Source organism: Cyprinus carpio, chromosome B20 (genome assembly GCF_018340385.1).
Source record: "Cyprinus carpio isolate SPL01 chromosome B20, ASM1834038v1, whole genome shotgun sequence".
NCBI classification, from domain to species: domain Eukaryota; kingdom Metazoa; phylum Chordata; class Actinopteri; order Cypriniformes; family Cyprinidae; genus Cyprinus; species Cyprinus carpio.
Window position 1 is genome coordinate 21,408,299 of NC_056616.1, and position 16,849 is coordinate 21,425,147.

Genomic DNA, 16,849 nt, shown 5'->3' on the forward strand with positions numbered 1-16,849 from the left:
ACAATTCTAATGTTATTTCTCACCCTCATGTCGTTCCACGCTCTTAAGACCTTTGTTCATCTTCAAAACACTAATAAGGATATATTTGTTGAAATCCGAGAGCTTTCTGACCCTGCTTAGACAGCAATGCAACTACCACGTTAAAGGCCCAGAAAGGTAGTAAGTACACGTCGTTAAAATAGTCCATGTGACATCAGTGGTTCAACTGTACTTTTATGAAGCTATGAGAATATTTTTTGTGTACAAAGAAAACAAAAATAAAGACTTTATTCAACAATTTCTTCTTTTCCGCATGAGGGCATGTCGAGTACTGACATGGAAGACAAAAAATTGTTGAAAGAAAGTTGTAAATTGTGGTGTATGCATGCAGAAATGTTGCCAATGTTTTGGTGATGATCTTTTGGCTTTGGTATTTGGATATAATCCATTTGCTAGAGCATTTGCATTTGCTCCGTTTTTGAGTGTTATTAGGGATAATCTGCATAATTCCTGTTGTTTTGTCTAGCATTTGGGCCTATATCAAATTGTTTTTGGGGTCAATCCTTCACATCTCAACCAGACGTCTACAGCTAAAAATTTGGATTTTGATTATTTTATTTATAGTGAAGTAAATACATAAATGTACTTACTAATCCGCTATTTTTAAGGCCCTGTATGATTTGGTCTAAAAAACATATGTGGGTCACTTTGCATACAGCTGATACATCTTTTAAACAGGAATGTCTGAAGAATATATAATGTTGAAACTAGAAATGCATCATGTTTACCTCTATCAACATACCTGTCTGAGTGACTGTAACTCAGAACGGCCAGTTGGTTCTCTTAGATGGGCAAATGTTCTGGGCGGCTTGTACCGTCACCTACAGTAGTGAGTCTCATGTTTCGCTACAGTCCCCCGGGTGGGCAGAGGTCAGCTAATGGCCCTGCGAGTGTGGATTGTGGCCTATTTATTGCTGACCTCCTTTCAGGGTTTGAGAGACCCAGTTGAGCCAGTGGAAGAGAGCGTAGATGTAAATGAAACCCCTCTCAGAGAATTCAGACTGTCAGAATCAATATTCAGAGTGTCATTTTGTATTCAGATAAATTTTTGGAAATCAATACTGAAATGAAAGCCTTAAATTAAAATGATAACTGTTGCATGTTGCACACTGGGTTCCATTCTATCAACACTATTTTAATGAGGCTATAAGTTCTTGTGACATTTGTCACACCTCAGGTTTCTAAACGCCTCTATTTATGTGCTGAGAAAGAAGGCGTGTGTTTGCACCTCTGTCTTTCAAAAGTTATTCTACTCAGAACAACAGCAGTGTTATTCTTGGTGCAGCATTTAGACATATTGTACAATGTATTTCTGTGCTTCTTTATCATGCATTCAAAGGCTCCCGACGTCACCACAGACAGACAAAACTGTACTACCCTGCCTTTCTAAAGTCTCTCATTCTCTTGCACTGGGCAGAGAGAGATAAAGAGGAAACAGGAGATGATTTCTTTTCTCATTTACCCCTGTGACCCAGCAGCTCTTGCATGCCTTCAACACACATGGTGCTCTTATTGAAAATAAAACCCAATGCATATTTCTGCTTGCATTTATATAACAAGCTTTGGTTAATGTGCTGTAATAAAGAGATTGTTTCAGATAGAGGACAGCCTATTTTCTAGCTTTCATTAATTGCTTCTTTTCTTCTAATGAATGGTGGCTTGTGTGCGAGAGGACGACCTTTGTTCATTGCTAATTTTCTTCGCTGTCCTTTTGCAGTTAGAAGTGTCATTGTAGGGGTTTCAAATAATCAATGAGGCACTGTTTCTATAGATGATAAGGACTTTTCATGCCATTGAGACATCAGAATTTGATTGATGAATCTCCTTGTGGTTACAAAAGTCACCTTGTGAATAGGTTTCCAACTTCAGGATAAAAATAAGTGACAACCTCCCTTTCTTTATGCTCTATTTCATTTAAGACTTAAAAGGATAGTTCAGCCTAAAATGAAAATAATGTCATGATTTACCTACCCTCAAGTCAGTCTGGAATTGTTTGACTGTCTTTTTACCTGCAGAAAATAATTTTTCAAAGAATGTTTCAACTGTTTTTGTTCATATACAATGAAAGTCAGTGGTGTCCAGAACAACACTAGACCTCACTGACTTTCATTATATGGACAAAAACACTGAGACATGAACAAATGAAATGCTACATGATCACAGTGTATGCCTGCAGCTATGTACTTAGTATCTGTAACATCTTGTTATGTCATACTGAAGTACCACGCATTATTACACACATCAATTTAGTTCAGTTTAGCCAAGGCAGATTCTAACATTGGAGAATTATGAGCGTACATAAATAATTCAAGATGACTCATGTTCAACTTGATGTTTTTTAATATTGCAACAAATCCAGTGGAAATCTGAACCACTGAAACCCTGCAAATAAAAGTTAGCTAGCAGTATAACATATGACGCGATACTAGAATAAAGATATAGGGCCTATGCACAAACAAATATTGGACAAACCTGAATTTAGTCTTCAGTGTCACATGATCTTTCAGAAATCATTCAAATATGCTGATTTAGTAAACGAGAAACATTTCTCATATTTATCAATGTCAAAAACAGTTGTGTTGCCTAATGTTTTTGTAGAAGCCATGATACGTTTTTGCAGGATTCTTTGAATAGAATGTTTAAAAGAGCAGCATTTGTTTGAGATAGAAATCCTTTGTGACATATTAAATGTCTTTCACTTTTGATCAGTTTAATGCTTCTTGCTGAATGAACGTGAAGGATATGGTTTGCTAATTCTCTCTGTTTTCACAGCACCCCGTGCCATCGGTTCCAAACTTTAAGCCATCAATGTCTGTGCCTGATTGGCTCCATGCCGTCCAGAACTACATGAGAAACTTGCAGTATCCTTTACACAAACCATTCGCTCTGGAAAAGTTTGAGGGATGTATTCTAAACCTCTGTTTCTTCTGGGTGCATTATGGATTCATGGGCACTCATTTCTTTGGAGTGTCAGTTATGCTTTTTCGCTCAGTGTAATTTATTCAGTCGGCTTGACTTACTCAAAGTGCCTTTTTGGTTGGAGTGTCAGTCACTTTAATGTAGAGTGATATTAGCCATGGGTCTGCATATTATTTCAGTTTTCTGCCTCATGCTTTAAAGGCTGCCAGTGAAAATGTGTGGCTTTGATATAGATTAAAGGAATAGTTTGCCCAAATATGAAAATTTGCTGAAAGTGTATACACCCTCAGTCTATCCAAGGTGTAGTTAAGTTTGTTTCTTCATCTGAACAAATTTTGAGAAATTTAGATTAAAACCATTTACTTGCTCACCAATGAATGCTCTAAAGGGAATGGGTGCCGTCAGAAAGAGAGTTCAACTATTCCTTTAAGTTGGCTATTGCATTGTCTATACTACTTGATGGCTAGATTATTTCAGCTTCTGTGGATATTTATATTCATCATTGTGTGCGATTAATATCTCAGTAGTTTTCTCACACAAATACAGCAATGTCTGTGAAGAGTAATGAGTACATAGGGTTCGGCAGGATATTGTTCGCAGCTGTGCATTTTGACACGCATGAGTCACAATGAAAAAACAGGAAAACAAGGCTTCCTAAATGAGCCGTACAAACTTCACGTAGCTCCTTAACTGCTGACAGATACAACCATACGGGAACGCAGTTCTTTGAGATTAAGAAAACCAGACCTCTGAGTGGGTAAGTGATGCCATCGCTGCGGCATTTTCATCATCCTGTCTGTCTGCCCCGTCTTTCCTGTTTTTAGTCTTTTCTTTTTCCTGTTCCTTCTTATTTTACACTTATTTTGCGCTCTTGGTGGTAAATCTCTTTTAAAAAGATGTTTTTCAGGTTTGATATTCATTTAAAAAAGTGCCCTTTTACAAAATACAGACCTTATAACCAAACATGAAAGGTTCATTTTAGATTGAAAAGAAGTCATTGACCCTGTATTGCATCAATCTAATCTCTTTCCAGGTTGATGGAGACCGCCAGAGAGATGATACGAGAATCACTTCCCATCAAATGCCTTGAAGCAGTTATCCTTGGAATGTATCCTTTAGCTTTGTTGACAACTGTGCATCTTTAGCAAAACTAAAACTATTAAAAATTGTTTTGAATAATTGAAAAAATTAAATGAAATATAATGTATGAGTAACTTTTGAGATCAGTTTAAGTACAAAAATAAAAAACAAATACTAAAATTCTAAAAATAAAATAAACCAAAATACTAAAATTAAAATAATGATAGAAACATTAAAAAACTAATACAAATGTAAATAAGTACTATAATTATGAATAGAAATAATACTAAAATATTAATATTATATGAAAAATGTAAATATTGAATAAATATTTGAAATAAGTTTAAGTTGAAGTACCAACATAATTAAAACTAATACTGAAATGAAAATTAATTAAAGATAAATATCAATATTATGATTAATCGCTGAAAGAAATTTGATAAATGCTTAAATTGTGTAGATAAATAATATTAAAATAACACTGATAGGTCAAGTGCATTCTCTTAATTCACCAAGGAATTAAGAAAAATTAAGGTTTTAAGAAAAACTTAGAAAAAAATAAATAAAAATGAAACATGCATGGATAAAAAATTTACAATAACATACATTAGAAAAAAGATAGATGTGGGTAGCACTCTTACTTTCTTCTGAAAATGTAGAAAGTTTTTTTTTTTTTTTAGTCTTGAACATCCTTCTGTCCCTAAAGTATAAATCAGTTCTCATAAAAGTAATTATCACCATCGAGCACATATATAGCACAGTTCATTTGTCTTGGGAAAGCCCCATAGTTTTATTTTAATTGTTGATTTCTCAGTTGCTGAAATTGGGATGGAGGGACTAAGCAGAGATCTATCAAAGGCAATGTGCTTCAGATCACTGTCTTCCCTCGTGATCCCCCGCCGCTTCAACTCAGCCCGAACCGAAGCTTTTACGTTCAGCTGTTGCTAGGAAACTAGGAGTCGTAGTAGATTCTCCTGAAGGGAGGCGCAGCTTCCTGTCCATGCAGTCGATGCAGCTGTGCCATTCTATGCCACTGGGAGGGTGAGTTCCTTCAGAAACTATTAGTGTCAGTTAGCTTACCAGATCCAGGCCAAGGGTTAACACAAGGTGAATGTCATCTCCGTCCGTGCAAATGCCAAGTGTAGCAGAGAAATGTTGTGGAATTCTGCTTTGCAAATTGCGGTGTGTTTCGCGAGAGCCACATTGTGGACTTTAACTTTGAGTTAAGCACCTCATGGGTCATTAGTTGCAAATCAGCGTGCAGATTTGTTGTGGAGAGCGGGAGGAGGAAGGGTTCCAGTTTACGTCACTTTGAGATCTTTGTCTGTCTTTGTGTACTAAACCTGTCTTTTAATCTACAGCGCTCCAAAGGGACTTTCCTACAGTTCCAGAGGACTCAAAAATTCATAACAATGAGTGTTAGAGTATCAGAGAACACTGAGGCTATTGTTGTTGAAAATTTAAAGTAGCTTTAAGCCTTTTTTTTTTGTTGGAAAATAGGAAAATGTTCCTACTGGGCAAATGTATGTGTGGAAAAACAATAATTTTTAACCGTCATTCTGACCCTGTGTCTGAAGTGATCCATTTTTAGTCATATGCAAATGCATCTGCCCTTGTAATGTCACAAATCCCACAATATCCAAACGAGCGATTGATAGAGCTTGATTAAATAAAATAATATGATAATCATTTTAAATTTTAAAGAATTTCAGTATTACGAGAATGGCGCTGAAGAACATTGTTGTGGAAATCACTTTCAAAAGTTTTATTTTTTTAAGATGATGAATGATAAAAACATCGACAGCCAATAAGAATCCATTCTGCTTTTAAAGAGGTTGAGCATTTACAGTGGCAGATGACAAAACTGCAGCACGTTCTTATAATAAACCAAACTTTATCCATGTTGCTGTGGATAGTAATATGGTTATCATTATTGTTAACTTTATAGTTGTTTTTGTAAACCTGCCTTTACACACTTGACCTATCGGTAAGCCCCACTCCTCTTAGTTACTGTTGCTCACTCGGAGAAACAAACAGAGTTGCTAACTGTCTTAAATGACAGCTGTCAGTGTTAAAACCTTGTCCCAAGATGTTTTTGATAGATTTTGAACACAGAAGGACCATTATTCAAGTGGGACTTAAATATGCCATGGAGGGATAGATAAAATACTTAAAAATAAATATGTAAAAATACAGATCACAATACAAATGGGAGAAGCCTCATGTTACGGTCATCACAATCGCAATGACAACATCCCGGATCAACACTAGTTAAATGTAAAATAGTTTTTCTCACAAGGACAACCCAAAGAGAAATGTTTGGTCTTCTCTCTTCTTCATGCAAAATTTTGGGTAGAAATAAAGTTATCGAAAGACTGTCTGCATATTCAAATGAAGACAAAATGAAAACAGTGTGCTTGGAACCTATAGAAGAAGTAATCCCCCAGGTTTGGGTATGCGTGTATTGCAGATAAGAATTCTCGGCACTGCTGCTGAGAGGATCACATGACCCTGCTGATGGGTAATGTGATCCTCTGGTGTCTTCTCGTTACAACACTGGCGGGGGGTTTTGTGGGTGTGGTTGTGTGTGTATGTGTACACACAGAGAGAAGGAAACCCAAAAGAGCTGCAGATGAACAAAACCTACTGAATGAGCCTGTATTTACTTTGAATAACAACAAAGTTTTGTGTTCAAAACACTACAAAAGAATAATGGGACTGAGTTAACAATTCTCCCTTTGGAAAAAATCAAAATGTAATGTCTTTGCTTTCTCACTGTCTTTTGTCTAATTACATATGATTTACCAGTAAAAAATATTTGCTTTACTTAAACAAATTGCAAAGATTTTCACCAAACTTTTCTGCAAATGATAGTGATACCAAGGCCTCAATTAATAGTAACCTGTTTTAATAGTAACCAGTTTGCAGTTCATGAGCCAAATATACAGTATAGGTATATATAATGTTGTTTTTTTTTTCAGAAATGTTACATACTAAAGATTTTTTGTGATGTAAATGTATTTACTGTAACTACTGATCACTTTAATTCATCCCTGCTGAATAAATTTATTGATTAAAAAAAAAAAACTTACTTACCCCAAACTTTTGAATGGTAGTGTACATTTTTTATTGAAGATTATTGAAGACGTTCTCTGAAAACAAGTCTTAATATTTTATGTCGTTTCTCAAGTAAATTTATCACGTTTTAAGATATTTTAATAGAAAACATGGGGGGAAAAAAAGTCTAATTAAAGTTGTCATTTTACTGTGCATAGTTGTGAAAGTGTTACTGTCACTTACCATTTTTGTGGTTTTAATCTGGAAAAGCCTAACTGTTTGTGGACCACTGGAGTTTTCGATTAATGGATGAATATGCTTGTGTTATGGAATACCAGCATATTGTACTGGTGATTGTCTTTGAAAGGCAGATGGCAAAGCAGTGAAGCCATTCCAAGGCGTTGCGTTGTGTTGTCGGACACACATGGATCAACAGATCTGTGGTATGTGCTCTTGGCTGACTTGGCAGCTTGTGTGCTACCCAACAGCAAAACGGCACAGGCGCACTGTTTACTGACCAGTGTGACGATAATGATTCATAGGGTGGTTGCAAAGAATAAAGCATCATTTCCTCATTTTAGCAACCTCAAGGCAACATGAATTCAAATTTAGCATCAGAAAGGAGAACAGCAATCATGCTAATATATATATTTTTGTACTGAAGTTCTTTAATTATATCATGGATACCCTAAAAGAAATGTGATTGATGGCATTAAGGTGAAGTAGTAGCCTAGACTTTTTTTGTTCGTAGTTGGAGATGGGTCCTGGTGTGAACCCTGCTGATACACTCACAGCCTGGTGACTCCTCATGGCCATCATGTGTGGCCATGCTGCAGTGAGCACTGATAGCTTACGTAAGACTACAGAAGAGATCAGGCAGAGACAAGGAAAAGCCCAAGGGGAAGGCCAGTCTAGCCGAGTGTCTGCTGACCAACTTCAATCACATCACTGCAACATCATTAAAAAAGAGAAGGTTTTTGTTCGACTTGAGATGTTTGGCTTTTTATATAAGTGTCTGAGTTTGTTTGTGTCATGTCAATATTTTTAAACTACATTTTCTATGCTTTTTTTGAGATTGTGTGACTTTTTAGTGTGTTATTTGGTTGTCCATTATTAGGATTATATATATTAGGATTCATTGTCTTAGTGTTAGAGTGTTAAAGGTGGTCTCTAGGGAGTTACTATGCAGCTTTAGTGTATAATGTGGTTACTAGGGAGTTGTGTGTGGTTGCTAGGTCATTGCTAGGGTGTTCTTGTTCGTGCTGTTCCATGCAAAAGTTGTTGCCATATTACTAGAGAGTTATAGGTGGTTGTTAGGGAGTTGCCATGCAGCTTCTAAGACGTTCAAAGTGGGTTTAGTGTGTTATGTAGTAACTAGCAAGTTCTGTGCCATTTGGAGTGTTTTTACTGTGTTATGTGGTTGCTAGGTCAATGCGAGGATGTTCTTGTTGGTGCTTTTCCATGCAAAAGTTGTCGCCACATTACTAGACAGTTATAGGTGGTTACTAGGGTGTTGTCATGCAGCTTTTAAAGCATTCAGGGTGGTTTTAGTTTGTTATTGTTGGTTTCTAGCGAGTTCCGTGGGGGTGCTAGGTCATTGCTAGGGTGTTCTTTTTGGTCCTTTTTATGCAAAAGTTGTTGCCACATTGCTAGCGTATTATGGATGGTTGCTAGGGTGTTACTATGCTACTTCTTGGCCATTCAGAGTGCTATTACTGTGTTATGTGGTTGCTAGGTCAATGCAAGGTTGTTCTTGTTGGTGCTTTTCCATGTGGTTGCTAGGTTATTGGTAGGTGTTCTTATTGGTGTTATCCATGTAAAAGTTGTATCCACAATGCTTGAATGTAATGGATGGTTGCTAGGGTGTTGCTAAACAGCTTCCAAGGTGTTCAGAATGGTTTTGGTGTGTTGAGTGGTCATCAGGGAGTTCTGGATAATTGCTAGGTCATTGCTTGGGTGATCTTGTTGGTTCTTGCCCATGCAGACATTGTTGCTGCTGTGCTAGAGTGTTATGCATGGTTGCTAGGGTGTTGCTATTCAGCTGCGAAGTCCTTTAGAGTGTGAGATTACTAGGTCATTACTATGGTGTTCTTGTTGATGCTTTTCGATGCAAGCTTCTGAGTCCCTTTAATATTCTGACCTAAAGTTCTTTGGGATTGTTTTTTATATTTCACCTAATTGCTTAGAAAACCACATAATGCGAGTTGTCATTTATTTCATTCATGTAGCACAAACTGTTAAATGCTGAATTTCCAAAGTTGAGTTAAGAAGAACCACTTACTGTAGATTCAGTTATTTTAAAGAGTACAATTAAACAATTAAGCTTTCATTCAGAGTATCGGATCTGAGAAAATACTCACAAATGTTAACTGTCATATATCTTAATAGAGTCTGAATTGAAAAACTGGTTGTCAAGGACAGCTTCTTATTAACCTAAAGTCATTAGCTGATCGATTTTCTGGTAGTGAGCAAAACTAAACTTACTGAAAGCAGTAAAGACAGATCGGATTTGGAAAAATCAATAGTGCACACCAAGTTAAAAACCTTGGGGAGGATTTGGTATTTTTCATGAAACACTTTGGTATCCTCCTGAATCTTAACACTGATAAAAATCAATTTGCAATTTAATTATCACTTCATTCTTGAGCAGGTTAAACCCATCACATATGAACATTAGTGAAATCCTTGACTCTTATGTTGCCAGCTACCTAACCAACGGTCTGACCTCCGTGGAACGGTTCCCCATCAGTTTTAAGACCCAGTTCTCTGGCCACCACTTCCATCATGTGGTGCTGGGCGTTTACTGTAATGGCCGATATGGCACTCTGGGTATGAGTCGACGTACTGACCTTATGGACAGATCTCTGAGCTTCCGTACACTCAGCGAGTTGGTGTTCGACTTTGAGGACTCGTACCGCCGCTACCAGCACACCATGAAGAAGATCAAAATCGGCCTGTACGTGCCCCACAATCCGCACGTTTTCCAGCCTATTGAGTGGAATTATCTGGTGATCAACGCCTGCAGGCAGGGCTGTGAGGACATGCGTAAAGAGCTGGAGAAGCATGGCCGTGACATGAGGATGAAGGTGAGTCCATAGCCTTCTAAGATACAGTGTTATTTTTAGTATCATTGATATATGGTAGTTTTTTGTTAATATTTTGAATAAGATTTTTATATATATATATATATATATATATATATATATATATATATATATATATATATATATATATATATATATATATGTATAAACTTAAAATATAAAAAAAAAACTAATAACATTTTTATTTTATATAAGGTTTTATTTTTTTTAGTATTATATTTATTTAGTAATTTTAGTACTTAATTTTAGTTAGGACTAAACAGAAGACTGAACAGAATAAAATAATGCATATATATTATACATACAGTATATATTCCTGTCACATGCTTTGAAATGTTCATATAGCCTAAACAACCAAACATTAATTTAATATTATATTTCAATATATTACATTTCAACTGAGTCTATGTATATATTATGGATTCAATGAGTCTATGTTTTAGTTTTTGTTTGTTAACCATAAGACAGTTCTCATTACTGGAATATATATAATGGGTGTGGGTGTGTGTGTGTGTGTGTGTGTGTGTGTGTGTGTGTGTGTGTAATTAAAATGTAATATATTAAAATATTATATTAAATTAATGTTTGATTATATAAAATGCAGGGCATAAAGTTCTCCGTGACCTTGCCGGATCTCCGGCGTGCAGCGGTTGGCTGCGAAAAAAAAAAAAGTCGCCCTACATTTAAAAACACTTGTTGAAATCACGTTTGAGTTCATGAGTTCGCCTACCAATGTATGAGAGGAATACAGCTTTCACTCTCGACCAAACTAACAATACTAGTCAATCAGAAGTTTTTGCTCTTATAAACACCAGACGCACATTAGCTGTTGAATTGAAAAGAAGCCTGGGTCTCGAGCGCGACACATTGAAAAAGCTGTGAGGCACAATGGTCAAAGATTTCCATCTATCATCATATTTACATAGAAAATCTATTAAAAAAGCAGCGGAGCTTTGTAAACACATGATCTCTTAACGGTAATTTACCAGTAAAGACTGTATGTGTGAAAGAGGTTAAACTCTTCCTCTGCAAATGCGGTGAGTTTGGGTTGCTTAATTAACATTCATCTCGGAAAACTCACATGATTTGTAATGTTAATCATTTAAACCTATGCCATCACAGGAGAATACATCAACATTTTTCTAAATATGCAATTTATTGTACATTACGATTTCAAAATAAAAGTTTCTGACTTTGCATGTGGCCAAATATTAAAATTAAATAGTCTTAAGGGAAAACCATATTCCACTATGTTCTTCCCTCAGCTTAGACGAGTTGATGCGTACCTCTCATGTCTCAGTGCATGCACTCAATCGCTGTAGCGCGAGGCGCCACTATGCTAGCGTTTAGCTTAGCACCATTAATTCCTTAGGATCCAAACAGGGATGAAAGCCACCAAACACTTCCATGTTTTCCCTATTTAAAGATGGTTAAATGAGTAGTTACACGAGTAAGTATGGTGACACAAAATAAAATGTGGCGATTTTTTTAAGCGGATAAAAAATTATAACTATAATGTATGGCGGAAGAGCTCTTCGACGTCAGCGCAGTAATATCATCCCTCCTCCACTCCTCTTGAGGAGTGATGATATAAATGTGCCGAGGTCGAAGTGCCTTCATTTGGTGGCTTCTAAATTCATCCCGGTTTGGATTCTAAGGAATGAAGTTGCAAAGACTAAAGTTTCAAATCCAAAGAGATATTCTTTATCAAAGTTAGGACTCTGCCACACCCCCCTAAAATGCCTTGTTTAAACATGCCCCCACATCTCTACATCATTATGTGGAAATATTTGCGTAATGCTGCCCAAATGTTCACACAAAGAAAGAAGGTGTGGTTTCAGTAACCGCAGTTAGTGTTGGAACAGCCATGTCAGGGAGATGCTGTGTGTATCTAGGTGAAAGAAAAAGCACTTTATTTGGCCTTCCGAAAGTAGATGCATTTAGGAATCTTTATGATTACTTACAAAAGAACAACAACGCATTTTATGGATGACTGTATTGTGAACCTAGGAGAGGATGTAATTTTGACTTTGCTACGACAATCTTGCGCTTCTGAATCAGCTTGTTTTGTTATTAGTTTAAGTATTTGCTGTTGACTGTTAAAATGCTGAGTTTTGCGCATTGTGTGTGTGTGTGTGTGAGAGAGAGAGAGAGAGAGACATGGTCACACAGTGGAGTCAGCTGTCTTAACCGTCCGTGGCCTGTGTACTGCAAACACATAGGAGCTTCATCACTGTGTCTGTCACGTGACTCTGTTCCCCTTTCGGGCTTGAACTGATGGTAAAACTAAAGACATTATTAACTGTCTTTACATTTATTTTGAAAAATGTAACTCATGATTAGGGAAAGGGGCGTTACATTTCTGACGAGTGCTTGCAGTGTTCGGCCAATCACAATGCACTGGGTCAGTTGGCCAATCAGAGCAGACTGTGCTTGTCAGAAGGAGGGACTTTGTAGAAAACGGCGCGTTTGAGAAAGGCGGGGCATAGAGGACCTACAATAATGTACAGTATTTGAAAAAAATGTGTTTTTTGAACATTAAAGCATGTCAACATATTCTGTTACTCTAAATACACAAAATAATTATCTTTAAAAAGCATCATATGACCCCTTTAAACGTCATTGAATCACATGAAGCATCACAAGGCCGTTGGCTCCCTCTGCAGGTATTTGTTATAATATAGGCATATTATATTGTGTATTTAACAGTGTTGTTCAATAAAACCATGTACTTGGTTTTGATACTTTATTAATATTGCCTTATTACTTTATATATACTTATAGTCATATTAAAGTCTGTTTTTTCCACTTAGTTCTATTTGTATTACTAAAAAATATCAGATTACTCACTTGTCAAAATAATCAGATTACTTGATTAGCAAAATTTTAAAGTTAAAACGTTTCACAATACAACTGCATTGTTTTACTTTTGTGATTAAAAGACAAATATTTTGTCATTTGAAAATTTCTTAAAGTATTAAAACATTGTCTTGTTCTAGTGAACCAAGTATCTGCATTTTGTCTCACCTTGTGAGCTGTGTATTGTCACACCCCTAGTGTCTATTAGCGTGATAAAGCTCATAATTTTACACGTGTATTGTAATGGGGCTGACGAGTCGTGAGACGTGCGGATCCATGTGCGAGCTTTTATTAGACAGAGACGTGGTCATAACAGGCATGGGTCAAACACTGGCAAACAGGTATATAGGGGCCAAGACACAAGAATAATCCTAGGGCAGGGATCTCCAACCCTGCTCCTGGAGAGCTACCATCCTGCAGACTTCAGTTCCAACCCTGCTCCAACACACCTGTCTGTAATTATCAAGTAGCCCTGAACACCTTGATTAGCTGCTTCAGGTGTGTTTGATTGGGGTTGGAGCTGATATCTGCAGGACAGTAGCTCTCCAGGAGCAGGATTGGAGACCCTTGTCCTAGGGCAAGCGTGGGTCTTCGATGAGCTAACAATATCTAGAGGGCTAAGCAAGAGGGGTAATCCAGTAACCAGAGCAAAAGGGTCAAAACACGATTAACAGGGCAAGGCAAGAAAAAGACTAGACTATGAAAACTATAAACTGAAACAAGACTATGAAAACTAGAAACAGAGACAAGACTATGAAAACAAGAAACTGAAAAGACTATGAAAACTAGAAACTAAGACAAGACTAAGAGAACTAACACAGAAAGGCTTTTGTATGCAGCTGTCGCTAGGAGAGGGATATCCGCAGAACAATACTCGGCAGTATGTGAGAGGAAGTCCAATGCTTATAAAGTGTGTCTGATGATTATGCTGTGTGTGTGTAATTGCATGATAGTTTTCAGATGAATGTGATTGGTGCAATGGAGCATGGGAAATGTAGTCCAGGGTGTACTGTGTAGTGTGAGAGTCTGTGTTGTGGATGATGACCTCTGGTGTTGAATTAACGGAAGTTCAGTGACCGGATCATGACATGTATGACATAGCTTTCATTCTTCAGGTCAATCATAAATTCATGAAAAAAAATCAGTTTGAATAAGGAAAGTAATAACTTTGCCATAGTATCCTTTCAAATGTTAAAGTTGACACAGTCATTGCATTCTTTGCATGTGCTGCACTTTATTTGTACCATTTTGTTTTATTAATTTATTTATTAGAATTTGAAAGATAATAACAAATTGATTAATAAGTGAGATCTGATTTTAGTCCTTGAAAACCAAAAACAGTAGTGCAAGTCCTTGAAAGTCCCGGAATTTTATTTTGCAGTATCTGCACAAACCCTGTTTAAGTTTCCAGTTCTTGGACCATTTTAATGTTTTTCTTGTTTGTTTGAACTGAACTGTACTTTTCTTTAGTAAACTGTCTTTGTATATTTCCTATTTTATATTAATTTCCTAGTATTTAATTTACCATTATTATCTTGAACAAAACAATTTCAGAAATTTCATGTTTTAGATTGAAGGTCATCTTGTACCCTGTCAAGGACAAAGCTAACCAGCAAAACTTGATATCAAAAGCATCCTAAATGTTACATGCATTTGTGCCATATTGTAGTGAGTAACCTTTCTTGGTATTGCTGTTTCCACCATAATCTGTAGTCTGAGCCTGTCAAGGGCTAATGGCAATGGCAGATACGCCCCCGCAAGCCTCAAGCCCTGGAAAAAAGTTCAGGCTCAGGATTTTTTTTGCTTTAACCCCTGAAAATGTCATAAGTTGTCATTACTATATTATTGATTGTTTTCATAAATATATTATTGATATTTTATATTTATATGTTTGCCAAAATTACATATCTTGGGTTTTGGAATAGAGATCTAATGTCCCTCTCAAAATCTAAGCTAGTTCAGTGGGAACTAAATAAGGTCAGACTTCCTGTGGGAGGTGTTACATGGATCATACTTTTTTTTATACTCTGTGTTATTTTAAAATAAACATTTATGTTTTTCCCTGGTTCATTTACTGAACCAGCTTCAGGAGATTCTTTATTTGTCCTCGGCTGTTTATGAAGAGCTAGACCAGCATGCTAGCTTGAGATCATCTGTATGACTGTAACATGGGATGTGTTTATCATCTAGACAGTAAAAAGTAGGTCATGTGCTCCCAGTTTCTCAGATGCGGCCTTGACTTGTATGGATGACCACAGTCAGCTGTGACATAGTTTCCATGAACTACATGAGCAGACAGTGGAAATTGTGCTCTGGCTGTTTAAAACTAATGTAGGCATCTTTTTATGGATGTTTGGGACTCTTCAAAACATTGCATTTGCAATCTTATTTTGAACAATTAATCCATGCATTTAATTTTTAACATTTTTAACATTGTATTTTTTTTTTTTGCTTTGTAATCAAAATGCCATAACTATAATATATTATTAATAATGTTATAAAATATATTTTTTATTTTTATATAAAAAGAGTGTAATTCCAGATGTTTGAATGGTAGGTATCTTTTTATGGATGCTTAGGAATTTGGCACACATTTTTCAAAACCTAAATATTTTTGCAACTTGTATTTTATGTTGAGGCTATATGAACATTTCAAAGCATTTGACAGGAATATATACTGTATGTATAATATATATGTATTATTTTATTCTGCTCAGTCTTCTGTTTAGTCCTCAAGTCTAATGTTCCCATCAAAATTCAATGTGCATTTTCTGGAACAAAGCCTTTTTGACTAACCAATTATTAAACTAGTCATCTTTGAGTCAAAGACAATACAATTATGTGAGGAATGAGTTTGCAGAAACGAAATCTAAATGTATTACTGCAGTCCATCTTGAATGAGTTTCTTGATGTACTGAACACCCAGCATCTGGCGTCATCAGCATGGAGCTGATAGAGTCATTCATAATGAATCTCATTCTAAAAATCAACTTTTAACGACTGAGAACATCGCAGTGTCAAATTGCCTCTCATCACTTGTGCAGCTCATTTGGGGAAAACACGATATGTAGAGTGACTGAGAGTTTGGGAAATCTGTTGTCTCGTAGCATAATGAAGTTAATGAACGTCATCAAGTTAATGAACGTAATGTGGAACTTTTCATAAAACTAGCTTTATTTGTGCTGCACACGCTAATGAGAAAACACAGTTAGAGCGATTCAGCGTTTGTTCCCTGTGGTGTGAAAAAGTTCAGGCCCTTTTTAATAAACTGATTGTAGATCTGTCGTTCTTTAGCACCGGATCCTTGTCGGGTTGTTGACAGGCAGTATTCCTCATCTGTGACTTTCTCAGCTTGCCTTTTTCCACCTGGAAGATTTCAAGCCCCCTTTCATTCTAATTGCCTTGAAATCTTAATTTCTTCTTCGAACTGAAGATAATAATTATCTTTAGTGCCTCCTAGCTATATATAAATTTACATATTGTCTCAGTTGCTTCGGTGTGTGTGTGCATATATGCATAATATCTAATTGGCAAATACAATAAAATATATGAAATGTGTAAATGTTTTAAAGCAACTGGGTTTTATTGCAGATCCTCAAGTCATCCAGTGCTCAGTCTCCAATCAAAGAACGAACACGAGGCAAGTCTTTATCACCACGCCGCCGACCAGGCAGCAGTCCCCAAAGATGCCAACATGTCCACAGAAGAGACAAATCGTAAGTAATGGACACTTTGATGTTGTGGAAACGCAGATCCGAGAAATAAGCTGTGGAAAATATCCACTTTTCCGC

The 16,849-nt window shown here is 36.5% G+C and overlaps 1 protein-coding gene across 2 annotated transcripts in view; it reads left to right on the forward strand.

Moving 5' to 3' along the window:
- LOC109053756 (tubulinyl-Tyr carboxypeptidase 2-like) overlaps positions 1-16,849 on the forward strand; it is a 51,032-nt gene that overhangs the window by 3,211 nt on the left and 30,972 nt on the right. For both annotated transcript variants that reach the window (XM_042746601.1, XM_019071077.2), the window contains exons 2-6: positions 2,812-2,900; positions 3,659-3,715; positions 3,992-4,066; positions 9,800-10,181; positions 16,650-16,774. In XM_042746601.1, coding sequence (XP_042602535.1) covers positions 2,812-2,900; positions 3,659-3,715; positions 3,992-4,066; positions 9,800-10,181; positions 16,650-16,774 — 728 coding nt within the window. The remainder of the gene's footprint in view (positions 1-2,811; positions 2,901-3,658; positions 3,716-3,991; positions 4,067-9,799; positions 10,182-16,649; positions 16,775-16,849) is intronic.